The 24,709-nt window shown below is 36.3% G+C and overlaps 4 protein-coding genes and 1 non-coding gene across 6 annotated transcripts; all 5 read left to right on the top strand.

Annotated features, from left to right (window-relative positions):
- Positions 1-36: 36 nt before the first annotated feature.
- Positions 37-8,678, top strand: LOC132173835 (putative methyltransferase PMT2). Of its 2 annotated transcripts, none has more exons than XM_059585464.2 (7): positions 37-404; positions 1,468-2,115; positions 2,483-2,693; positions 3,146-3,434; positions 3,981-4,370; positions 6,373-6,450; positions 8,061-8,678. In XM_059585464.2, the coding sequence occupies exons 2-7, from the start codon at positions 1,471-1,473 to the stop codon at positions 8,293-8,295; spliced, it is 1,848 nt and encodes a 615-aa protein (XP_059441447.1). In that variant the 5' UTR covers positions 37-404; positions 1,468-1,470; the 3' UTR covers positions 8,296-8,678. The 2 variants fall into 2 exon arrangements, with proteins under 2 accessions (XP_059441447.1, XP_059441448.1); XM_059585465.2 differs by having other exon boundaries at positions 1,439-2,115.
- A 1,685-nt stretch (positions 8,679-10,363) lies between these two features.
- LOC132176259 (protein PHYTOCHROME KINASE SUBSTRATE 3-like) lies at positions 10,364-11,735 on the top strand. The gene has a single exon (XM_059588414.2). It carries the CDS (start codon positions 10,458-10,460, stop codon positions 11,607-11,609), a length of 1,152 nt encoding a protein of 383 aa, XP_059444397.2. The 5' UTR covers positions 10,364-10,457; the 3' UTR covers positions 11,610-11,735.
- Positions 11,736-16,370: 4,635 nt separating this feature from the next.
- On the top strand, positions 16,371-22,875 carry NRP1 (NAP1-related protein 1). Its single transcript, XM_059587881.2, has 10 exons — positions 16,371-16,655; positions 17,912-18,034; positions 18,142-18,192; positions 18,354-18,425; positions 18,579-18,695; positions 18,786-18,847; positions 19,637-19,697; positions 19,829-19,885; positions 20,040-20,084; positions 22,363-22,875. The coding sequence occupies exons 1-10, from the start codon at positions 16,524-16,526 to the stop codon at positions 22,450-22,452; spliced, it is 810 nt and encodes a 269-aa protein (XP_059443864.1). The 5' UTR covers positions 16,371-16,523; the 3' UTR covers positions 22,453-22,875.
- On the top strand, positions 17,149-17,242 carry LOC132176804 (small nucleolar RNA snoR109). The gene has a single exon (XR_009439665.2). It is a non-coding gene; the product is annotated as a small nucleolar RNA snoR109 (small nucleolar RNA).
- Positions 22,876-23,305: 430 nt separating the features above from the next.
- On the top strand, positions 23,306-24,605 carry LOC132176515 (flavonol synthase/flavanone 3-hydroxylase). Its single transcript, XM_059588746.2, has 3 exons — positions 23,306-23,819; positions 23,900-24,221; positions 24,336-24,605. The coding sequence occupies exons 1-3, from the start codon at positions 23,452-23,454 to the stop codon at positions 24,597-24,599; spliced, it is 954 nt and encodes a 317-aa protein (XP_059444729.2). The 5' UTR covers positions 23,306-23,451; the 3' UTR covers positions 24,600-24,605.
- Positions 24,606-24,709: the final 104 nt, after the last annotated feature.

Genomic DNA, 24,709 nt, shown 5'->3' with positions numbered 1-24,709 from the left:
AAACTGAAGTGGCGGGATCTAATTGGCCAAACAACAAACTTCCATAGTTTTTTGCTTTGGAAGCGTCGGATATGTAACCAATCAAGTTGGATTGAATCAGAATCGGAGAAAGAGAAAGCAGAGGAAAGAAAACACACTCAGAATCATTCACATTTACAATTACAAACGAAACTCTGTTTCTATCACAACAGTTGAGAAAGTCAGAGAGCGAAAGACGACTTTGAGCGGCCTCTGCAATCTCAACCCATTCGCCATTATCATCCCCTCACGCTGATAGATTACTCCTCTCTCTCTCTCTCTCTCGCGCGCCCGCGCGCGCTCGCTTATGGGTTTTGAAAGATGAAGATGTGAATCTGATTTGACGGGGAACAAAAAGATTGCGCCTTTTTGACAATCTGAGATCCGTAAGCGTTCTGGGCCTCTGATTCAGATCTCTTTTCGCACCAATTCATTGTTGTTTCTCATGTTAATGATCTTATGCCTTCAATTTGATGGTGCTCTGTTTCCTTTTGTTTTAAATGTATCATTTTTCCTGTGTTAATTGATAGAATATCAGAGAGCTCCGCGCCCCCCCCCCCCCCCCCCCCTCGAATTCGTAATTGCTGCTCCCCTTTTAGGTGATGAGTAATAAAGAAAAATGATTGAACGTTATTGAATGCGTCTCTCTGTTTTCCAATTAATAGAAAATCCAGTTATAGTTAAGCATTTCAAGCTAAATAGTTGTTTTTTTGGCTCAGCTGAGAGGAAACCTTTGGGTTTTCAAGTTCCCAATTGATCAAATGTCAAATGTCAACGGCCAAATGTTACTTATCAAAGAAAGAAAAATTAAAGACCCAATATTAATTTTTGTTTTGTTTCCTTGATACTATCCTCGGATTTGTATATTTGCATACAAGACTGGTGCAATGTTCTTTAATGGTTGCCCTTGGTAGACGATGCTTGTGCCTGTTATTTTTACAATTTTTTTGTTTATTGTTTCAGCTCTTAAGGTTTTAGTAAGAATATTATTAGGGCTGAGATTATATTCTTGATTTGATTTTTTTTTAGTTAAATGTGACATAATGTAAAACACATAGCTTTCTTTCATGGCCATTTGTTGTAAATTTTATTTGGTTCATTTCTTTTTTTTTTTCTTTTCGGATTTCTTTTTTCCTTTCTTTGTTGTAAGATTTGATCATTTCTGAAACCCAAAAATTCACATTTGGGCACAAACAGGTGATCAAACAATAATTTAGGAGTGCAGGTTGACCACGAACCACTTGAATTAAGAGAAAGTGTATATATATATATGTATATATATATATGTATGTATTTGCTCCAATAGAAGTTCACTCATTTTGGATAAGGTTGGATTGAAAAATTCACTTGTTTGTCTATTAGTTATATTTAACATAAAATTGTATATGTATGATGCATTTATGTCCTTTCATTGATGTAGAATTTCCAAATACTTTATAAAAAATCCAGATAATGGCGACAAAAGGGAACTCAGGAGACAATAGAAGTAGGAGTTCAATGTCAATTTTCATTGTAGTTGGTTTGTGTGGTTTCTTCTATATACTGGGTGCATGGCAGCGAAGTGGTTTTGGAAAGGGAGACAGCATAGCTTTGGAGATAACCAGACAATCAGACTGCAGTATTCTCAGCAATCTAAATTATGAAACCCATCATGGTGGGGATGCTGGGACAATTGATGAATCTGATGCAGAAGTTAAGGAGCTCAAGGCATGTGATGATCACTACGTTGATTACACACCCTGTCAAGACCAAATGCGGGCAATGATGTTCCCCCGAGAAAATATGAACTATAGGGAACGACATTGCCCTCCTGAAGAAGAGAAGCTTCAGTGCCTTATTCCTGCACCAAAAGGATATGTGACCCCATTCCCATGGCCCAAGAGTCGTGACTATGTGCCCTATGCAAATGCACCGTATAAGAACTTGACAGTTGAGAAGGCTGTTCAAAACTGGATTCAATATGAGGGCAATGTTTTTAGGTTCCCTGGTGGAGGCACACAGTTTCCTCATGGAGCAGATGCATATATTGATCAACTTGCATCTGTGATTCCACTGGACAATGGGATGGTTAGAACTGCTTTGGATACGGGCTGTGGGGTAAGTTAAATTTATAAAATATCCTCATTTGGATTTATCAGCTCTGTTTTTTATCCACATAGTGCTCTTTATATACCCATACTCTTATTTGCATCACACCTTCCCATTTTTTGGTCATCTTAATGTAATTCATAGCATTTGTGGATTCTTTGTATTTGCAGCGCTTCATACTTACAAATGCACTTCTTCTAATGGCTAGAACTTTTTTGTCTTTTTTTTGATAAGTAATGGCTAGAACTTATCTTTGGTTCATTTTATGTGATTAATTTTCCGCCACTTTTCTATGTAGTCTATTGAGCTTCTGTATGTATATATGGTTTCCATTATTTGTATTATAATTGATTTATTGCTAGTGGATGGTGGTTAGGTTGCAAGTTGGGGTGCTTACTTGTTCAAGAAAAATGTTATAGCGATGTCATTTGCACCAAGGGACTCTCATGAAGCACAAGTTCAATTTGCTTTGGAAAGAGGTGTTCCGGCGGTTATCGGCGTTCTTGGAACCATAAAGCTTCCATATCCTTCTAGAGCCTTTGACATGGCACATTGTTCCCGTTGTTTGATTCCATGGGGTGCAAATGGTGAGGATAACCATGATATAGTTTTTTATATTTTATATGTAATATGTTTGGAAGCCATTAGCTGGCCAAGTGCAATACAAGATAATTTTGTGATCATTCATCATTAAGTTCATGTGTTAGGGACCCAAATTAAGCATAAAGCGAGCTGGATTTCCTTGACTCAGCTGTGGTGGCCATGAAATATCAAGCTTGACTTCTTCAAAGTTAGCTGAAAAGTTACTTGTTTGATTTCAGCTGGCTTAAGATGAGCATTATAGTCCCTGGACGCAGAATATAATCCAAAGTGCTCAATAGAAAGCTAAAATTACTTGTGGCAGGCAGATTGATATCAATTGACACATAACTTTTTTAATTTCTGATGAATTTCTGGATCTTTATGATTGATGTTGCTTCTTTTCTTTCCATTTTAGGTGCTGCAACTAATTTTTAACATCATTATTGAACTCCTGCAGATGGAATGTACATGATGGAAGTTGATCGAGTTCTTAGACCTGGTGGTTACTGGGTGCTTTCTGGTCCACCCATCAATTGGAGGAATAATTACCAAGCATGGCAGCGTTCTGAAGAAGAGCTTCAGGAGGAACAAAGGAAGATTGAAGAGACTGCCAAGCTTCTTTGCTGGGAAAAGATGCATGAAAAGGGTGAAATCGCCATTTGGAGGAAAAGAATAAATAATGACAATTGCCGTGATCAAGATTCTCAACCTACGATATGTGAATCTGAAAATGCTGATGATGTTTGGTATATCATTCTCTTTTTTCACAAATTTTTTGAATCTTTATTGGACAAGATAAATGTGTCTGGAATAGTTAGATGCAACCAATTATTGGCGCATTAGTCTTTTTTTTTTTTTTTTTTTTTTTTTTTCTCAAAAAAAATTTAAGGAGGTTTGATTTACCTCTTACACTTGTATATGTGCTTTGCGTTACTGGTTCTGACAATAATAAAATGGTTTTTCAGCGATGTACTTCTTACACTATATGCTCCATTTGGTGCTTTTTGGTTCTATAAGCATTGTGAATCTGGAAAGCAAACAAGAGTATTGTTGGATGACCTAGTATTTACATTATTAGGCTCTAAAGATATCTGAGAGATTTCGTCCAAAAAAAACTTTTGGGGTGTGAAGTGGTTGTATATTTGTATATCATGTATTTGAGAAGATCTTAAGCTTTTTATTTTTCCCCTTAACTTCTTCAATGACATTAATTGAGTTATCATGTAGCATTCTTTTTTGTGGGTGAATCTTGTAAATTCTCTCTGAAAAATCTATTTTCTGCTGGTGTCTAGGTACAAGAAGATGGAAGCATGTGTAACTTCTTATCCTGAGACTGCTAGTCCAGATGAAGTTGCTGGTGGAGCATGGAAGCCATTTCCAGAGAGACTCAATGCCATTCCCTTCAGAATATCTAGTGGATCCATTCCTGGAATATCTGTTGAGGCATACCAGGAGGACATCCGATCATGGAAGAAGCATGTGAATTCTTATAAGAGGATTAACAAGATCATTGATTCAGGGAGATATCGCAATATTATGGATATGAACGCTGGTCTTGGAAGTTTTGCTGCTGCTCTTGAAGCTCCCAAGTTGTGGGTTATGAATGTTATGCCTACAATAGCTGAGAAGGACACTCTGGGTGTTATATATGAGCGTGGATTGATTGGCATATATCATGATTGGTAACTTCTGGGATGTCTTCTCTGTTATGTCATTGCTTTGCAAGTATAACTGTTGAGTGGAATATTGATTTGTCAAAGAACCCTGATCTATTTAAGCTTAGCCTTTATAGCAATCTTGATGATCCTTTTCCTATCATGTGTTCAATGTGATATCTACGCAATGAAGCCCCTTTTCCTACTATTTTGGGCTGGTTACGATAATCTTGTGTTCGATCCTGGGACCACTTTTTTATCTTAAATCACAAGCAAAAATGTCCTTCCCTGCTACCTTAACCTATGTCTCATCTGGTTTTCATCGTTGCTGCACAATGAACTTGAATCATGACACTCCTTGTAACAGTTGCAGTAGCTGTTACTAGTCACACAAATATGCCTCTCATTGTTTTTTCTAGTGGTGCTGCCTGAACAGTTTGATGTTGACTGCCCGACACCATATCATATAAAGCTTACCTGGACAATTAGCTTCATTTTGATTCTTCTCCTTCAGTTTCACTCTATAATGTCATTCTTCTTAGTTCAATTTATTGGGGGTGAAATATCCTTTTTTTGCGTGATTGTACCCAGATAACAGCCAATCTTTCTTACTTCTTTAGCAATTATTAATAAATTAAATTACATTTCATGTACTTATTCTAAAACCTACCTATTATACACCATGCTAAAATTTCTGTCGGTTACTCAAGCTGAAAATTCAACCCTACTCTAGTTTCATTAACTAGAGTTTTCATCAGTCACCTTGGAGATATAGTGAGTGGTCGACCTGATATTGTCAACAATCTAGACTCTGATTGAATTTTTGAAGTTGATGTGTATTTTCAAGCTAAAGTACATGTATCTGTTGATTGTAATCAAAATATCCAATGCTCTACTCTGTATGTATTTGACCCATTGTTTTTTAGATAATACAGCATTTGGTTTTGGAATGTTCTTTGCTTTAGGAAGTGTCTTTTTCCTTCCACATTTTGAACTGGTTCTGTAATTGGGGATTGTTATCAATAAATTCTCTAGCAAGATCGATGACTTGTACATTCACATTCCATATCATAGACAGTACCTTGTATAGTATGTCTGTGTGCTTTATTAGAATTTAGTAGTGCGAAGATCAATCGAGAACTTTATTAAGTGCAATAGGCTAGATATAGGCTCAATAATTTTTGGTAATAAAGTTAATTCATGTTTCCCTATACAAATAGGACATTTGGTTGCCGAATATTTACTGGACTATGGCCTGACCCTGGTATCAGGCTGTTCTTTGACAATACCTCACCTCTTAAGTTCAACATATTGAGTCCAAGAAAGCCAATGACCTTTGGTTGAAGCCCACAGTCATGATGGGCTACTCCACGGGGTTAGAGAGGGGAAACAAGAACCAGGGAAAAGCATCTATCTATGTTCTCAAGAACTAGTCTTTATAATTGAAACTGAGAATGAGCTTTTGACATGGTTAAGGAGTGAAACAAAACAAGTAAGGAATGCAAGCCACTGTGAAAAAGTTAACACACCGCAGAACTTGGATTAGTTTCGGAATAAAATATCCCCACTTTATGTTTTTCTGGGATTTAAACATACTCTGATCTGGGGCTTTGCCAATCAGAAGATGCAAGCAATTCCTTGCTGCAGTTGATTATCTAGTAAAGGATGTCAGGATCTGGAAAGTAGCCTTATCAGGAAATCTTAGCTGGCCAACATTCAATTAAGTGTGTTTGATAATCTATTGTATTTAAGTTGCCATTATTTCCTTTATTCTCACTACAAGGCTTTATTTCTGCTTAGAATTGATAGTTGAATGTATTTGATGCTAAATCACATATCTTACTCTGCATGGGCTTTGTTTTTATGCATTACGAGAATTGGTAGTTAGAAAAGTAAAGCGTATAGCAAGCTCTTTCTTTTCTTTTCTTTTGTGGGCTGTTGAAGCTGAAATTGGATGCTTGCTTTGTATGTTCTTTTGTTACTTCTCAAATGCCTAAATTTTGTTCATAACCTCTCTGTTTTTAACCAGGTGTGAAGCCTTCTCCTCGTATCCTAGGACATACGACCTTATTCATGCAAATGGTGTATTCAGCTTATACAAGGATAAGTAAGTCTTTTTCGACATTACATCTTACTTTATTCTGATGGAATAAAGACTTCACTATCTGTAGTATTGACATATAAACATACTAGAAGTAAGCAGGCAAATATATGGTGAACATAGAATTTTGTGAAGCTTAGTCAATTTCCCTGAAGCAATGGCAGTGTTCCTTGGGCTGATTAAGGTATTGCACATATAGGATGGGATTATATGCGTATGAATGAAGTGTTGTAGAAGAAAGCCTTTTAAAGGTCAATTTCTTACTAATGGCGTGGGTGTAGTCTTTGGTCTGGGTGGTCCAAGATGGGTTTCTTGAGCTCGTTTTGATTAGAGGCCAAAGCCTCTTGAGTTTTCATATTTTCATGCTTTTTCATGCTAGTAGTAAGTTTGAAAAGTCTTAGTGCCACTTTCATTGCACTCATTCCGAAGAAATTCGAGGCTATTGATCTTAAGGACTTTTGACATATTAGTCTTATGAGTAGATTTTACAAAATTATTGCCAAAGTCCTAGCCAATAGGTTGAGAAGGGTTGTGGAGAAGACTATTCGCAGCATCAGAATGCTTTTATTAGAGGTAGGCAAATCCTTGATTTGGTGCTCATAGCATGTGAATGTAAGGGTGGTAGGATTACCTTAATCAAGAGCACCATTTCCAATTTGTTTACGTATTTCATGTCTCTCTAACCTTTCTCTGCTGGTGTTGCAAACCGCATAGGGAAGCTACAACAAGATTTCTTATGAGGTAGGCTAGGTGAAAAGTTTAAATTTCACTTGGTAAGCTGGTTCAAAGTTTGTTCTCCAACCTTTGAGGGAGGGTTGAGGTTTGAAACTTGCTGTTGTTTAATTGTACTCTTTTGGGAAAATGGTTATGGTGCTTTATATGCTTGAGAGGAGGTTTGGTGGAGAGTTGTGGTTGATTCCAAATATGGCAGCTTGTGGTGTGAGTGTTCTAATGAAGTTCTTGGGTCGTATGGGGTGGGGTTATGGAAGGACATTAAGAGGGGTTGGGGGTGTTTTCTAGTCATACCAGATTTGAGGTAGGAAATGGCTCAAAGATTAGATTCTAGCATGACCTATGGTGTGGGGATCAAACCCTTAAGGAAGCTTTTCCAGATTTATATAGTAATGCTTTTGTTAAGGATGCCTCCATAGTGGTTCATTTGAAGCTTTCTAATAGCTCTTATCAGTTGAACGTAAGCTTTATTAGAGCGGCCCATGATTGGGAGATTTATGTGTTTTTCCTTTTAGTTAGGTATTTCTCTTATATACTTCCGGCATACCTGAGTTGCTCTTTCGCTTTTTAATGATATTTCGATTATTTATAAAAAAAAAAATTCCATGTCACAACGAATAAGAAGAATACTAATAGATGGGTATTATATATTGTTTAATTTGAGTATTCGGTGAGCGGTGAAGTCCACCTCCATTTTGCATTAAATATAAAAGATGAAATAGTTCACCCATGGAACTACATTAAAGTTCACCCATGGATGCACCTTCTAGCAAGAGCCACCTTGGGGACGACAATGGCCTTGGTATCAGCTCATGTTAATATTTCCAGATGGGATTCATCTTCATGTTTGTGGATTGCTTATGCTGAAATCCAATCTAATGCAGGTGCAATGCGGAAGATATTCTTTTGGAGATGGATCGCATGCTACGGCCTGAAGGAGCGGTTATATTCCGGGACCAAGTGGATGTGCTAATCAAGGTGAAAAGAATTGTGAAAGGAATGAGATGGAAGACAAAAATGGTGGATCACGAGGATGGCCCTCTTGTCCCTGAGAAGATATTGTTTGCTGTCAAACAGTATTGGGTTGTGGGTGAAAACAACTCCACATCTCCACATTGAAATGAAAGAAGAGGAAAGTTTTTTCAGTGCAGTTACAGCAGGAAACTCTTTTGAGTCAAATTCAAAGTCTATTTTATACCAACCCATAGGCGTCCACCGGGCAAGTAGCAATATTGTTGATTGTCCTGTTTTCAGTGGTAGATATAGCACATCGATAGGTGTTTTTAATTGTTAAAGCTCCATGTTAATTTTGGCCTCCAAATTTTTAGTTATTTAATTCTCGTCATCTCTCTTTGATGAGCTTAGGGCTGATGTTTACAACCTTCAGGTTCATACCAGAGTGGAGCAAATTTTTGCTTTAACATGTCCTGCCATGGTGTATAAACAGATTTTGAGGTTTTACCTCATATATAATGCATTCTTGTGTTTATTTTATTTATTAAGTTTGAATGGTCAGTGAATTTATTAGATTCTGTTCAAAGATGGACTCAAAGTTGAGGGTCAATATGAATGGTCGACTTGTTTGATTAATACCTATAAGATTAGTTATTCGAGTCCTTACAAAATCGATACATGGCTCATGCAGGTGGGATTGTGTATTCGGGGTTTACCTGACATGAGTGGGTCACGAATTCATGACCCTACCTAGAAGGGTTTCAAGTCACTAAAAAAAAAATGTAGCTCGTTTAGAAATTAGAACTATTATCAAAATATAAATTCTCAACTTGGCAAAAAAGAACATGAGTTCTTAAACTTGGCCATAGCTACTTTTAGTTTAGCCTAGTCTGCTGGACTGGAAGTTTCTTCCTCGATTGCTCTTGCAACAATGAGCACAATAATAAGCAATGGACAAGTTTAGATATAAGATGCAATAATGTGAATGTTAATAGGTAAATAAGATTTTCAAAAGCATATCCGAAGGTTTACTATAATGAAAATGAAAATGAGGTGCTACGTATCTCTAATTATTGATGTGTCACTCTCAACTTGCGTCTTGTGCGCACAAGATACAGGATGCAAGCCTTTCTCATATAATTAAGTATACAATATTAGTTTTTGTTGAAATCAAATTTGTTGTGTATAAGATACAAGCTGGAGTGCTACGTATCCCCAATTATTGATGTAACACTCCTAACTTGCGTCATGTGCGCACAAAACAAAATATAAGTCTTTCTCTTATAATCAAGTATACAATACCAGCTCTCGTTGTAACCAAATTCAATGAAATGACCCACATGCATTCAAATCGTGGGCTTTTCACATTGTTGATTTGTTAACAAAATTGTACCTGAATAACAATTTTGTTTGGTAAACTTTTAGAAAACTATTTTTTCTTTTCAAACGCTGAAGAGTTTTATCAAATGCTAGTCAGCCAATTGGATTTTCAAATGTAGCTCCACCACTAACACACTTTTCAATATAAACTATAAAACTCTTTAAAACCTAAAACACTTTTCAAAAAAAAATAATAATAATAAAACACAGAATATTTTTTAAAGATATAACTTAATATTTCATTTTTACCATTATCAAAACCCAAAACCCCAAAAGACTTTCTTAGAATAAAACTTTACCAAACGGGACTTAGACTCTGTTCATACTGATGATATAAACTCCAGTCATCCCACAGGCAAACCCTCTTAAACTAAACTAATGGTCAAGCATAAGCTTCATCTGCAACTGTGAGCCACCTGTCCTAATGATGTCCACAGAGAGTGACATACCCATTTCCACATAAACACAAGGGATTTTGTCCATAATAATGTCCAATCAAAGCTTATACACCTCATAAGCTAATGCTGAGTTGATGACAACATTTAAGGCATTTCATCTTGCGAAAGTAGGTACTATATTTCGGAAGAATAATGCTATTTAGTAGATTATTATATGAATGTTATACAATCTGATAGTGTAATACTAAAATTCAATCATTGAATCAATACTTTCAAAAAATAAAAAATAAAAAATTCAATAATTAATTTTTACTGCTGCATCATCCAAATTTACTTTGGTTTAAACAAAACAAGTAGGTCCCAGACCCTTTCTTTAGTGCACCCCCCACAAGCCTACTTATACACATGTTCTCAAGGCAAGTGATCTCCAAGCCTATCTCTGTTATGTAAATTACACCACCATCTTCTGCCTTTAGCCCTTTCTGAAATTGTCTCAGCTTTAAAATCCTCCAAACCTCCGTGTCATTCAAAAGTCTTCTCTCCATCACCATGGACAACAATAACAACAACAGAAGCAATCCCACCAATGCTGCGTTTTCTTCTTGCCTCAGCACAGCAGGAGAGAGTACTGGGCATAAGCTTGGCAGGTTAGTTCAGCACCCTCCTTCTGCCATCACTACCAGCCAAACCAAGGCTGAAAAGGGTGAAATCAGTGTGTTTGGTGCTGAAAGATACTTCAACTTGAAGCTGGGTGATGACAATCCTACAAGTATTGACCGTGGGCTTAAGAAAGATCACCACTTTGATCTGCAGAATAGGAAACCAAAGAGCAGGCCAGGAACTCCAAGCATGACCTCTGAAGCAAGCTGGTATAACCAGACTACTTTATTACCAAGTCTCCACAAGAAACCATCCCAGAATACGCAAAAGAAGGTAAATGGAAAGATATACTTTTCTGGTTTTATCTGCAGTAGGTCTTGTTCAGATAAGAAGGCTATCAATATTCATGACAATATTGAGCATGGAGTGATTCATGGAAAAGAGGAGAGTAGAAAAGCAATTGGTCATGCCCCAAGTTTTGAAAGGTCAAACAGAGAAAAGTCAAAGTTGGAAGAGGATCAGAAGATCAAAGAAGAAGAAGAGCCACGAAATTCTCTGGAGGTGTTTGGCTCTCATGATATGATGATCAACAAGGGTGACATTGCAATGAACTTAGAGAGGAAACTCTCTGTGCTAACTTGGGATGCCATTCCAAAATCCCAAAAGCTTTCAACTACATCTGCAGGAACTGGTGGAGGAGAGGATGAAGATATGGGGAGTGATGCTAGTTCTGATCTGTTTGAGATAGAGAACTTATCAACCAGTGAAAAGCCAATGTTCACCAGGCAAGCATCCGATGGCATGTCCAGCTGTTTGACCTCCACCACCAGGTACGAGCCAAGTGAGGCCAGCATTGAGTGGAGTGTTGTCACAGCCAGTGTTGCTGATAATTTCTCACTCAATACAGGCTATGATGAAAAGAAACTGAAAGAAAACAGTAAGAAAAAAGTTGGCAAGGAGGTGCCAAAAAGCCGCCCAAGCGGATCACTGAGTTGTAAGAGTCACAAAGCAGTGGATGTTGCTGAAGCTGCACACAAAACTAATGAAAAGGCAAAGTCTGACTCAACACTACAGCGCCAAAGGTTGGATTCCTCAGGCTAAGGTGAAAGATTATGAGTCCCAATGAGTGCAAGAGATTTCCCTTTTCATCTCAGTTCATGTTTTACCGAATCTTCGAATGTTGTAGGCTATGACGCAAACTTTCTTGTATGACATGATTTTACTGCTATCATGCAATCTTCCTCTAATTCTTACATATACTTTTATGTGCTAATTTATCCATTCCATTTATTCCACTCAAGTACCAACTTCTTTCTAACAATGAAACAAAGCTTTATGACAATTGCTTTATTGTCATCTAAAGGCAGGAGACCCCCCAAAAAATGAAAAGGAGAGATCTGGGTTTGTCGAGGCACTTGGATCGAATATACATTAGCAGACCACAAATTCTTGACCACCCTTTTCCTCAATAGTTTAACTTTTGTGCTTGTTCTCTTGATTTTCAACCTAAAGGGTCACTCATGTTTTTGAGCTTCTCTCTAATTCGTTAACCAAGTCTGCTTTTGGCCAACCACGATTGCCTCACTTATCAGCCTACAAATCTACAACTTTGTGTTGCCTTGTATCTATCTTGACTAAGACAACGTCCGACAAATTGAAATGCAAGCTTCAGAAAGTATCAAGCATTGTTGCCTTTTAGTGGTGTTACCTGATCTTTTAACAACTTGACTAAGACAAGGTCTGACATTGCGAAATCCGATCCCTCTTTGTTGCCTTTTTGTGGTATTACCAGTAAACAGGGACGGAACCAGAATTTTTCATCCGAACGGGTCAAAGTATGAATGACCCCCCTTGACCATTCCTGATATAAACAGGGACGGAACCAGAATTTTTCATCTGAACGGGTCAAAGTATGAAAGAATTCCCATTGGCCTATATGTAGCTCCTTTCCTTACACACACAAAGCAGCAATTTGTGACCACAAGAGGCACCAGCATGAGAAGTTATAACATTTTAACTATGAAGAGGTTAAGATATCTGCTTTCCATGGGATTGAATGAAGAGTTGGATTGCTCAATGAATATATGATTCTAGTGATGGAACATGTTAAGGAATGTCGACCACAGTGACACGTTCAACTCATGACTGCCAAGCCATTATATGCAGGAGCAAGTTGGGTAGGCTACATTCAATTCTGCAACCATCTTACAGCCAAGGTGGATCCCATTGCCTCTTCTCTCCCTTTCATCCCACAGAAACTAGGTTGGGAATCAAGTAAACATTTCTTAAACAAAGTTTTGACAACCACTAGTGGAAGTCTCTGTACAACTCGACCTTTCTTAGACCCGCTAATAGAAAATGGTAGACTTAATTAAAATGAGAAGTGAATTATTGATCTCTACTATGATACCATGATAAATCACCGGTTTTTCCAGAAATGCGGATCGAAATGGTAGACTTAATCATTTTGATTGATATTCTAACAAGGATACTACGTGTTGAATGCAACATCTATATGGCTTTTCTTTATTGGATTCAGATGAAAGGCTATGGCTTTTGAGAAATTACAAAAAAGATATTAACTTCAAAATTGCTTAAATAAAATTGTGATGCAAGAAGTGCCATGTTGATAACTTGTTGATCAAGGGCTCATATAAATGTACAACAAAAAAATATCTTTTATGAAGTGTGGATATATTAAGATTCTGCATTGATTAGTCATTTACAAATTAATTATAAACTTCTTGAAAGGAACCCCTAGATATTTGAGAGAGAGGAGGTCATATATGCATATTGCGATGAAGAAGGAATGCTAGAAAGTGAAGGCAAGATAAGCCATAAATGCACATGAAAGGTGGAAAGGAGAAGGGGTTGCCCATCACACCCAATCTTAAAAGATGGACAAAGAAAATTGATGTGAGAGGAATTAGGAAGATATTAACTGTGAAATGGAATGTAGTGAAGGGACCAATGGGGTTGGATTGATATCAAGATGATAGTATTAATAGTTGCCTTTGGACCACATTAGGAAGAAGCATTGGTACTATTAAGTCTGCTGAGAGAAGAGCCATGATCAAAGGGAAAACAAAGAAGGCTCAACAAGAAGGCCGAAAGATGGGATTTATTGAAGCAATTTTTTCGACGGCCAGACTGGCGACAGGTCACCTATAAAATAGAGAATATGATTATCGGAAATTTACCGGTTTTCGGCCGAGAATACTGTGATACTTAAGTCATCTAACATGGCCCAAAGCCCAAAGCATGTTTTTCATTGAAACCAAAGTGCAATTAAACGTGAGGAAAAATGTTTTCACTTTTCAGCAGTACATCACAGACATGGAGACCATAAAGATTGACCCACCCGCAAAGCAAAAAGGAAACGTACCCAAGAATCAAGATATTAATGCAACTCTTTTATGTAAGAGGATTAAAAATCATTAAAAAACTGTGAGGCACAAATTAATCAAGTGATAATAAATTATTAACTGACTTTTAAATAAGAGAAGGTCTTGGAAATGTGATACAAAATCATACCCTAATCTTGATTTGATCTTTTTTTTTTTTTTGGTACAAGTGAAATATTCTTGGAAATGTGTGTGTTTTCTTTTCTTTTTTGTGGGTTATGCACTTAATAATGTGGGTTTTTTTATAGAAGAGAAAGAGATTTTCCTTCACCATTTTTGCAAGGATTTGATTCAAGCTATTTGAAGGAATTCGGGGCCGGGGGTTATAAACTCCCAATTTTGAAATTTGTGCATAATTTAAGACGAAGCTGTCTGATTCTGTCTTTGCTTATCAAATTGCTTGTGAATATATATTGATTTGAGTAGCGAACCATGTTGTCTCTTACTTGTGATTGTGTTGTTGTTTCATCCACTAATTTGATTGCTTCTTTACACTTGGTTTCATATGATCTTGTGTATTATACAAACATCATAAGCAAACCAACAATTAACACTACAAACAGAAAACATCAAAAACTCAATAGGGTCGCCTTCAAAAGCCATAAGGGGCCAGCAGCCACCACAAAGCACCCATTTTTTCTCAATATCCAGCTGAAGCCATAAATACTGTCGCAGAATAAAACCCACATCCATTGTAAAGTTGCTATCATAAAATATTTTATTGTTGTTTTGTTTATCTTGATTCTGAGTTCTAATTTGTCCACAATGGGCTGAGCCTAAAAGACAGAAATAATAGAGCAATTCATTTTTAGAGTTTATAGGCCCAACATGCATTTTTAAACAAAAGCGCAGAAAGTGTCATGTTTTAGAGTGCATTTTTTTAAAAAAAAAAAAAAAAAAAAAATTGATTGCTTAAAATTACGAAAAAATATGCGTTTTTGCATAACGGAAAAATGGATGTTTTACACACGATTTTAAAGACCGAACCATCTACAAATCATTAAAAACAACACTCTTTTAACACTGAATTGCGTTTTAGAAACACCGTTTTTTTTTTTTTTTTTTTTTTTTATATATAAATATATGTTTTCAAACCGATAAATCAAAAGGACACTAAAAACATTTAAGGATAACTTTTTTGGTATAGTGTGTCCAGTTTAATAAAATGTTATCTAAAATTCTTTGATGTGTTAATCAACTAACTTTAAGGTAAACGATTATTGAGTAATGCTAGAAATCATATTTTTATTTTATCACTGTTTCACTATGTTAATGTGGTAGCGTCAATCAATTATTATTATTTTTTTAAAAAAAATAAGACTAATCTAAGGACTTATTTACCGTATAACATCAATGGAGTAGAATAATAGCGGGATAAAAGAGTAATTAGCATTACTCATCATTATTATTCCATCCCAATTCATAACCTTGCTGTATTTATTTATTTATTTTTGGTGGATTTTTTTTTTTTTTTCTTTTTCTTTTTCTTGTGGATACCTTGGCTATATTTAGGATGGACTTCTTTTATAGAGCCTTCAAAATGGGTGATAGCCTATGGGCAACATCTTAAAGCAATGGATTTGCCATGGGCCATCTCTAGTGGTACCGTTGACCGTCACGGCCTTGTCTTTGCACTAATAAGTGCGGCCCAGCCCATATTTACAAAGATGATCATAATTCATAAAAGAGGGTAAATTACTAAATAAAGTTTGAAAATATTTGCAATTTGGGTTCCTTAGTTTGAATTATTGGTATTTTTATAATTTTAAAAAATTAATAAAACAATTAGTCATATATAAAATCCTTAATATATAAAAATAATTTGAAAAATATAAAATAAAGGCAAGCTAAACTCTTGAAATTTTAGGGCTTAATTTAAAAATAAAATCAAAATCTCTCTAAGATTTGTGTTAATAAAATCAACATCAAATATCTTTAACGCTTTCTAATTAATTATAAAAAAATAATAAAAATATTTTTGGCACTCTTTAATGGATAGAAATTTGTTACAAACTGGTTTGTAATTAATTCATACAAATTTATATAATAAAGTGCCATGTATCCCTTAACATGTGAGAATCACATGTATTTTTAATAGTTATGAGACACATGTCACTTTATTAGATGAGTTTATATGAATTAGTTATAAACCAGTTTGTACCAAATTTTTTTTCCTTAGATGAAACTAATCTGAACTGTTGGTGCGTGGATCCCCTAAAACACCCGCAGAAAAATCAATAAAATAAACGGCCAAGATCACGCATTTCTCTTGAAGTACCCTAGTCATTCAACACCTAGCTCCAGGCCTTTGTAGCCGAATCCCCGAACTGCCCACATGAAGTCTTTCGAAAAGACTACAATACCCTCTCCCGAACACTTCTCCAACTCTCATTGGTCTATCTACTACACCCGAGATCCATCCCCCAGAGGAGATACAATCTCCAAAAACCCTAACCCTTTTGTTCTCTCTCTCTCACTCGCATTCCACTCTACAAAAGCGAGCGAGAGAGAGCCACTAGGGTTTTAGACAATCCACCACCCAGAGCTACCAAAAGCGAGCGAGCGAGAGGGAGACTGTGAGAGTTAGGGTTTTTGTACAAAGGCAGCGACAATGGTGGCTGACAAGGGCAAGAAGCTGAAGGTAGCGGACAAAGGCGAGGAGGAGAACAACTCGGAGACAATCGACGAGAAGCTTGTCCTCTCCATCGAAAAGCTCCAGGAAATCCAAGACGAGCTTGAAAAGGTATAATTCACACTCGCCGCTCTTGCTCATACTATTCTGTTCCGTGCCAATTTTCCTTTCGATGATGATTTTATATTTTGCAAATTTCTTCCTCGCAAACCAAACAGGATAGATTGATTGTCTATTGACTCTATTGTCTGGTTTTTTTTTTCTTCTTCTGGCTGGGTAATATTTTAGTTAATTACAATAGATTCCTAATTTCACCGTTCAGTTAGTTCAGATAAGTGCACAAAACTAATACTTTTAAGCCGCTGATGAAGTGCACAATTGTAAACCTTTGATTTTTATTTCTGGGTAAAGGAAATTAAGCCAAATCCGGAATTTATTTTTTGGGTGGATTCATAGCAAAATAAATAATGTCAGTGTATAGATTGTGAAATGTTATAAATTTGTACACATTCTTTATGTGGATGTACTGAGTTGTTGTGAACAGTGAATGTTTAAGTTTAGCTTAGAGCCACACAATTCACAGCAATCCAAATTCATTTCAATACTGCATTTGCCACTCTTGAAAAGTTTACTGGCCGGTTGTCGTGAGATCTTTCCGTTCTCCGTCGACTAATCTGCTTACCGAACTTCTTATATTCTTTGTATTAATTTTGTTGTTTCAACCCCATGGGGTTGGCTTAGTGGTTGGACAGCCTAGGACTTTGAGTATGCTCCTCAAGGTCTTAGGTTCAAAACCCACCAAGTGCAAACTGCTTCTTGGGGCCATCAGACTGGGGGTTCGCCCCTTAAATTAAGGTGCACTTGCGAGAAACTCCTTGCCGAGGGCCTGTGCACCTCCGGGATTAGTTGGAGCGAGGCTCCGGATACCCGGTGCCAAATCAAAAAAATATATTTTTGTTGACACTGGAATATGGAAGCAAGGGGCGCTTATGGCCTTGATGATGCTTCTTAATTCTTAAGACCCACCGTAAGTCTAATTGTTTGTATTTTCTGTATGTTTCATTTTTGAACCTTGAGTTTTTGCTTGTAGTTTGAGTGGTTTTTACTTATTTGTTCATTGCTGGTATTGACTGTGAATGCTGTACTGTATCTTATAGTTTGTAGCTTTAGCTTCATATTTAAATTGGAATAATGCATGGGGTTTGGATATATATCAGCTTTTATTTCTGTTGGATGCCTCCTGTTTACCTCTTAAATACTGCTGATTGGCTTGTAGCATATGATATGTTTTACTTATGATCTATGCCAGTGAAGCTGTACTGACATGGGTTATTGTGTCTTTTTGTATTTTTTTTTAAATGTTCTAGATCAATGAGGAGGCCAGTGATAAGGTCCTGGAAGTAGAGCAGAAGTATAATGAGATACGCAGGCCTGTTTATGATAAGCGGAATGACATTATTAAATCCATCCCTGATTTCTGGTTAACTGCTGTTAGTAATCTGTTTCCATCTCTGTACTCTGGGAATATGCGATCTTTTTCGCTGTTATGATGTCAAGACATCTATTATTTAATTGATTTGTTTCCAACTCTATGCAGTTTTTGAGTCATCCTGCTCTTGGTGAACTTTTGACAGAAGAGGATCAAAAGGTCTGGACTCTGTGCCTACATTGATTATAAAATTTGAAAGAATCCATGAGCCATGTGGCAAGGATTCTTCTTAAGTATCTTATGACTTCTAGCTGGTTTGCTCAATTTTGTCATATGCCTAAATAGTGATTTTGCTTCATTATTGCCTATCTTGTTGATAGATATTCAAGTATCTAAGTTCCCTGGAAGTGGAGGATTTCAAGGATGTCAAATCTGGTTACTCTATCACATTGGTGAGTTTATTTCTTTTCGAATGCTTAGTTTTGTAAACAAGTATTGAAAATTAATTCCTTTATTTCTTTGCTTTGCATGCGGATGTGAATTTTGCATTGTGGTTCAACTAATGAAATCACTGAATTGAACTGATTTGTTTTGATAATTTGCAGCACTTTAACCCAAACCCTTATTTTGAAGATACAAAACTTACAAAGACTTTTACTTATGCCGATGATGATGGAACAACAAAAATTACTGCTACATCAATAAAGTGGAAAGAGGGCATGGTAAGGCCTACTTAAATTACTACAACCGGCTGTATTGAACCTGTCTGTTTTGTTGTGGTTTGATGATTAATTGCATTGCTGATATGGAAGGGCATACCAAATGGAGTTAACCATGAGAAGAAAGGGAACAAGCGTCCTGCTATCGAAGAAAGGTTAGTTTTCCTCAGCCTGGCTGAACTGGGTTTTCAGCCAGTTCCATTGATATAATCATCAATTTTTGTGCAAAATAAGAAATTAATAATAATAACAATAAGAATAATAATAATGATGATGATAACAAAATTAGAAAAATGATGCAATGAAGGAATGTAACAACAATTTAAATTTGGTCACTTTGTAAATTCCAGTTAAATTGTGTGGTGTAATAAAATGTGATGTTTATCTGATTATCAAGGCTTGTTATGTTTGTCATGATCAAATGTTCATGCTAGGTTTCCTCATGTATAGTCTATTTGATTCTGCGGTAAAATGCAACACAATTATGCATTGATAATCTTGCTAATCTCTTGATATGCTATTTCAAGAAGGTTGAAAAGGCATGGTCTCCCTTGTAGTCACTCACATGAATTGATTTATCTATGCTTCATGTTGGTAGTCAGATTTATCATATGATTTATTGCTGTGGAGGTAAAAAAAAACTGTTTTTAAAGCATTTTTGTATTTTTGTTTTATTTTAGCTTACACTTATAAAAAAAGGCATTATTTTCATTTATTTTCTTTTCTTTTCTCGGTCTCAGAATTTCAAATTGGAAAAACAAAAAATACTAGTGGTTTCCAGAGTCATGTATTAATTAATTATCAAGCTTATTCCTTGCATCTCCAACTTCTGTTTCATGGATAAGTAATGCCTTAACATTCTTTATATGAATTGAATGCCCTCACTTCTGCATTTCTTCATGTTTATCGCTGTCTCAGTCAGTATTTTACCATGTTGAATGCAGCTTCTTTAGCTGGTTTACAGATACTCAAGAGAAGGATCACTTGGATGACATCCATGATGAGGTAAGTTCTATTTTTGTCTCCAAATTCTACCAGTTTTCTCTCAATGTTGGAGGTACTGCAGATGTCTTTATTATTGTTATTGGTATTCTTATAGCATTATATATTAAACTTTCACTTCCAAAACATTTCAGATTGCAGAAATCATTAAGGAGGATTTATGGCCAAATCCACTCACTTACTTCAATAATGTATCTTCTTTTTCCCTGATTTCTTTCCCTTTAATCCCATTAGTCATAAAGGGTCTTTTTTTTAAAAAAAAATATATATTTATTATGTGCTTTGAAGCTTATATTACTTTCATAATGTTATATTCTAACAATCATTATGACCTCTTTGACATAGGATCCAGATGAAGAAGATTTTGACGAGGATGAGGCCGGTGAAGAGGTAAATGAAGACATTCTTTTAAGGAGAAAAATTCAAGGGCATAATATCTGTAGCTCTGGTGCTGTTTTCTGTTTTAGGGTTTCATTTACATTCATATTTATTAAAGAGCTTTTTTTTCGTCCTTTTTTTTTTATCTGTCAGTCAGTCCTAGTTTGCCACTGCTTGCAGATTCAGTTGATACTTTTCCGTTAATATAGCACAGAGTTCAGGTAACACATGGATGCTCTTGGCATTTAGGAAATGCTTTAGAAAATGAAGATTAAGAGTCTGATGACTTGCTTAAAGTTGATGTTTGGGTTTCATGTATATATTTAGGAGATCTAGAACAAATTTAGCATTGAGGTGCCATAAACGTCCTAAAATACTTGTAGCCTTTTTTCTTCTTCATTATTAGGTCTAAATTGCATAACTATATCAAGATGTCCATAGGAGGCCTTGACATAGATGAAATGACTAAAACCACTCTAGAAAACTTTAATTTTATATATCCAATTACTGAAAAAGTATTTCATGCTATTCTAAATCCTAGATTAACGCAGTATGGGGATGAAATGTCAAGTAGAGCCTCATTAGTCTGAAGTCTTTTTTTTTTTTTTAATGACGAGGAACCCCTCCAAGGTATGTCCACTTTGTGTACTCACCTCTATCGGGTAAACCTCTGACTTGTGCAAAGTGCCCCCTCCACAAGGATCGGGTAATACTTAGCCCCTAGGAATTGTTTGCATCTAAGGAGATTCAAAACTTAAACTCTAAGAACAAGGCCTTACCACTTGAGCCAACCCCTTGGGGTTAGTCTGAAAATTTGAAGTACTTGTCAGTTTTAAAATAGTTGACAGTTAGATATTACTTGCTACTAAGTACCTCAATGGCCTTTGCACCCGGGATATTTATGGATTCACTTGAACCAGGTTTACAGGGTCCTAGTTTTTCCCTGGTCCAATATTTCCTTTTAGAAGGGGTTTGTAATCTCTTGGTTCGGTAATATATTTGTGGGATTAAGGGTTGTTTTTTCCTTTATTTCTTTGTTTTGAAGCCATATGTCAATGAGGAAGTCAAGGTGGGTTGACTTCGTTCATTTAAGAAATTATGTTGAAACAATTTTTGAATTATGGCTAACCCAAGCCAAAAAGAAAAGGATGAATTTATTATAAAGAGGTTGTTCTTCTTCCATGATTGAAATTGGAGAAGGATTCTTTTGTCGATATGAAAGCTTTGTTGTGCACATTCAAGTCTTGACATTTTTTATAATAGCTTTTCTTTTTGGCACAAATCACAGAAGTTTTACGACTTTTAACCATAATTAGGGATGGGTTTTATAACAATCCTGTGTTAGATAAATGTGTTCTCCCAACAATTTTGTTGAGTAGGTCAACTAGCAGAAATAAGCATAGGTTTCAAGACCTCAATACAGTGTTTCTTGATTGTGGTAATACAAAATTAAAGTACTTACTGGCCATAGATGATGTAATGTCAACATTAGAGGTATGTTGAATGGATGTGGAGGTAATTTTTGAGATTGCTGAAAGGAAGAACATGACATAATCAATTAGAGGCTTTCAGAGAGATGTTCAATTCAGTTTCTCTTCATGTGTTTGAAAAAATGAGCAAAATCTTGAATTTTGATCTTAAGCATAAATCTTTTCTCATTAATGATTTGCAAGTATTTTTGGGGCATAATTACTTTTTCTGGGACAAAAAATTGTAATAATGGTCGGCATAGTGATCATAGTCTCTCTGGCTCCCTTGAAAATGGGCCAAGAGATGGTGAATATAATTAAATGCAATGTAATCACTGCACATGCATGAAGTTCAGTTAACGCTTACAAGCTTATTGTGGTTGACTCAAATGTGGTTGAAGGCCAAGTCCTCTTCCATAAATTGAGTGTTTGAATATGAAGACTAGTGGTAAATAACCAAATCTTGAGTGATTTTATTTGTTCGTCATTGAAGTAGGAATTTTTGCTACCAAATTGGGATACACTATGCTCATATTTCATCATAAGTTCCTGCAATTTTGTATCTTTAATAGAATACAGTGCTTGCAGTTGACTATTTTTGGTACCTTTTCTATTTTAGACCTGTATAAAAGCTTACATAATTCCTAGACTTTCTGAAGTAAGATTCAATGTTGAATTTCCAAGATTCAAATTTGATTATTTTGTTTCATGTTGATTAAATGCCAATGAATTCTTTTGTGGAATCATAGTGGCAGGTATCCTGCCATTGTAGAACCTAGACAATTGTCTCATTTTTTTTTTTGAATTTTGCCTACTAACAGGGAAAGGATGGTAATGACTCTGACGAGGATGAGGATGACCAAGAAGATGACGATGACGATGATGAGGGTGGTGAGGAAGACGGCAAGTAAAACTCGCTTCATCGGGGCATTCACTTATGGCTCTCACTGCTTTGGTAACAGCTTGTGTAAAGTGAGTGGTCTCTAGTAGTTGCTGCTAAAGTATCCTGTGATAGTGGAGCGTCACCATCTTAACTATTCTACGAGAGCTCTTTATCGTGTAGGCAATTGACTGCCAACATGGCCAGTCTCTAGTTTTCTGACTTTGTTGTTTCTCTTTGCTTAAAAGCCATAATTCTCTTACTTTATCGGGTTATTTTTGTGGGTTCCCTTCCAAATATGCCGTCTTCTAGACGATAATGGTGTATTAGTTTAATGTATTATTGCATTCTATCGTAACTTAATGAGGGGAGTAAAATCGTAGTAGTTGGTGTAAAGCTGTTCTGGTGTTTCTATATATGCAGAGATTATACACAGAAATTGGGCTTCTTATTATCATTTTTTTTGGATTATGTTGCTATAATTTTTTTCATAATTTCTGGTGTGATCCCACCGCAAATGGGCTCTTCATCTTAAAAGTAGTAATTGGTATCACTGCCATCGGTTTGATGTCTAGTGTTTAAAGGGTTCATGGAGCCTTATCAAGCGTCTCAATAAACTTAACAAAATAATTTCTTTTTCTGTAAAAGAAAAAAATAATTTGCTTAAAACAAAAACGTTATACCTTCTCCAGTTTTGATCTGAAGATTTGCACAGATCCCGTTCTTTTATAATCTACTTCAATGGGCTTATCGACAAGATGAAAACGGCGTTGGGGTTTTTGGGGGTGCCTTTTGTTAAGAACTAAATGCTTGTTTGACTTTTTGCTTTTGTTTTTTGAGCTTGGAACATGGAAAATTATAGTTAATCCTTTCAAATCTTTTAAAATATTATTTCGTTGAAATTTCAGATTCCGTTAGATTATTTATTTAAAATACAGATGTAGATTACGATAAAAATTAGGAAGTGATCATCATCATCTTAATTATAAGAAGTGATGGTGGTACAAGAGACGTAATTAGGAAGGTTGAAATGGGTAGCTCAGGCATTCCAATAGTTGATCTCTCTCCTTTCTTTAGATCAGATGGTGATGGTGATGAGGGTGAGAAGAAGAAATGGATGCAGGTGATTGCTGAAGCCTGTTCCGAATATGGTTTCTTCCAAATTGTAAACCATGGGGTTCCCCTGAATCTCATGAGCCGAGCCCTTGAGCTCTCCACCACATGGTTTCAGAACAACCCAGATGAGGAAAAGCTTATGTCTCGTGCTCCCTCTTGTTTACCTATTCCTGCAGGTTACGGTAGGCAGCCGGAACACTCGTCGGACAAGAATGAGTACTTGATGCTCCTCCCACCCAACTCCGGCTTCAATGTCTACCCCCAAAACCCACCTCAATTCAAGTATGTATGTGTACACTATTTTTAAGTAGTACACCATTTAAAATTACTTGTTAATATATATATGGTGTTGTTTTTGACAGGGAAGTGTTGGAAGAGATTTTCTCCCACTTAACCAGAACCGGTGAGGTTGTGGAGGGCATATTGAATGCGTGCTTGGGCTTACCCCCGGAGTTCCTCAAGAAATACAATCATGATAGGAGCTGGGATATCATGACGGCCAAGCATTACTTCCCGGCAACTGAAAATGAGAACAATGGTATCTCAGAACATGAAGATGGGAATCTCATCACTTTTGTGTTTCAAGATGAAGTTGGAGGCCTACAAGTTCGCAAAAATGGAGACTGGATTCCGGTGACTCCTTCACAAGGCACAATCATTGTCAACATTGGCGATGTCATTCAGGTACTCGATCCAAACTCCACCCTCTTTCTTTATTTATTCTGTCATTTCTTTCAAGAGGGAAAAGGAAAAGTTCATTATCAATTGACACAAACTAATTGGAAACATTTGAGGAAGGTGTTAAGCAACAACAAATTCAAGAGTGCAACTCACAGGGTGGTGAGAAAGGAAGGACTTAGCAGATTCTCGTATGCTTTTTTCTATAACTTGGAGGGAGACAAGTGGGTTGAACCGTTGCCACACTTCACCAAAGAGATTGGAGAGGCACCAAAGTACAGAGGATTCCAATACAAGGAATACCAGGAATTGAGGATCAGAAACAAGACCCATCCACCCTCCAAACCTGAAGATGCAATCCACATTACCCACTATGCAATATGATCTATCTTCCTGATTTGCCTTCTCTTCTCAAATATATATATATATATATATATATATATATATATATATATATATATATATATATATATATGGGTTGGGAAAATGAGAAT

This window comes from Corylus avellana, chromosome 3 (assembly GCF_965113065.1).
Source record: "Corylus avellana chromosome 3, dhCorAvel1.hap1.2, whole genome shotgun sequence".
NCBI lineage: Eukaryota > Viridiplantae > Streptophyta > Magnoliopsida > Fagales > Betulaceae > Corylus > Corylus avellana.
The sequence above is the reverse complement of the archived record's forward strand: the minus strand, read 5'-3'. Positions and strand labels throughout refer to the sequence as shown.

What these genes read in the sequence shown, in the direction of transcription:
- LOC132173835 (XM_059585464.2), top strand. Translation starts at nt 1,471, where the DNA reads ATGGCGACAAAAGGGAACTCAGGAGACAATAGAAGTAGGAGTTCAATG. An exon ending in GATTCCATGGGGTGCAAATG is followed by an intron (nt 2,694 to 3,145) that starts GTGAGGATAACC and finishes GAACTCCTGCAG; the next exon opens with ATGGAATGTACATGATGGAA. An exon ending in ATTGGCATATATCATGATTG is followed by an intron (nt 4,371 to 6,372) that starts GTAACTTCTGGG and finishes GTTTTTAACCAG; the next exon opens with GTGTGAAGCCTTCTCCTCGT.
- LOC132176259 (XM_059588414.2), top strand. Translation starts at nt 10,458, where the DNA reads ATGGACAACAATAACAACAACAGAAGCAATCCCACCAATGCTGCGTTT.
- NRP1 (XM_059587881.2), top strand. Translation starts at nt 16,524, where the DNA reads ATGGTGGCTGACAAGGGCAAGAAGCTGAAGGTAGCGGACAAAGGCGAG. An exon ending in CTGATTTCTGGTTAACTGCT is followed by an intron (nt 18,035 to 18,141) that starts GTTAGTAATCTG and finishes AACTCTATGCAG; the next exon opens with TTTTTGAGTCATCCTGCTCT. An exon ending in TGGATGACATCCATGATGAG is followed by an intron (nt 19,698 to 19,828) that starts GTAAGTTCTATT and finishes AAAACATTTCAG; the next exon opens with ATTGCAGAAATCATTAAGGA.
- LOC132176515 (XM_059588746.2), top strand. Translation starts at nt 23,452, where the DNA reads ATGGGTAGCTCAGGCATTCCAATAGTTGATCTCTCTCCTTTCTTTAGA. An exon ending in CAAAACCCACCTCAATTCAA is followed by an intron (nt 23,820 to 23,899) that starts GTATGTATGTGT and finishes TGTTTTTGACAG; the next exon opens with GGAAGTGTTGGAAGAGATTT. An exon ending in ACATTGGCGATGTCATTCAG is followed by an intron (nt 24,222 to 24,335) that starts GTACTCGATCCA and finishes CATTTGAGGAAG; the next exon opens with GTGTTAAGCAACAACAAATT.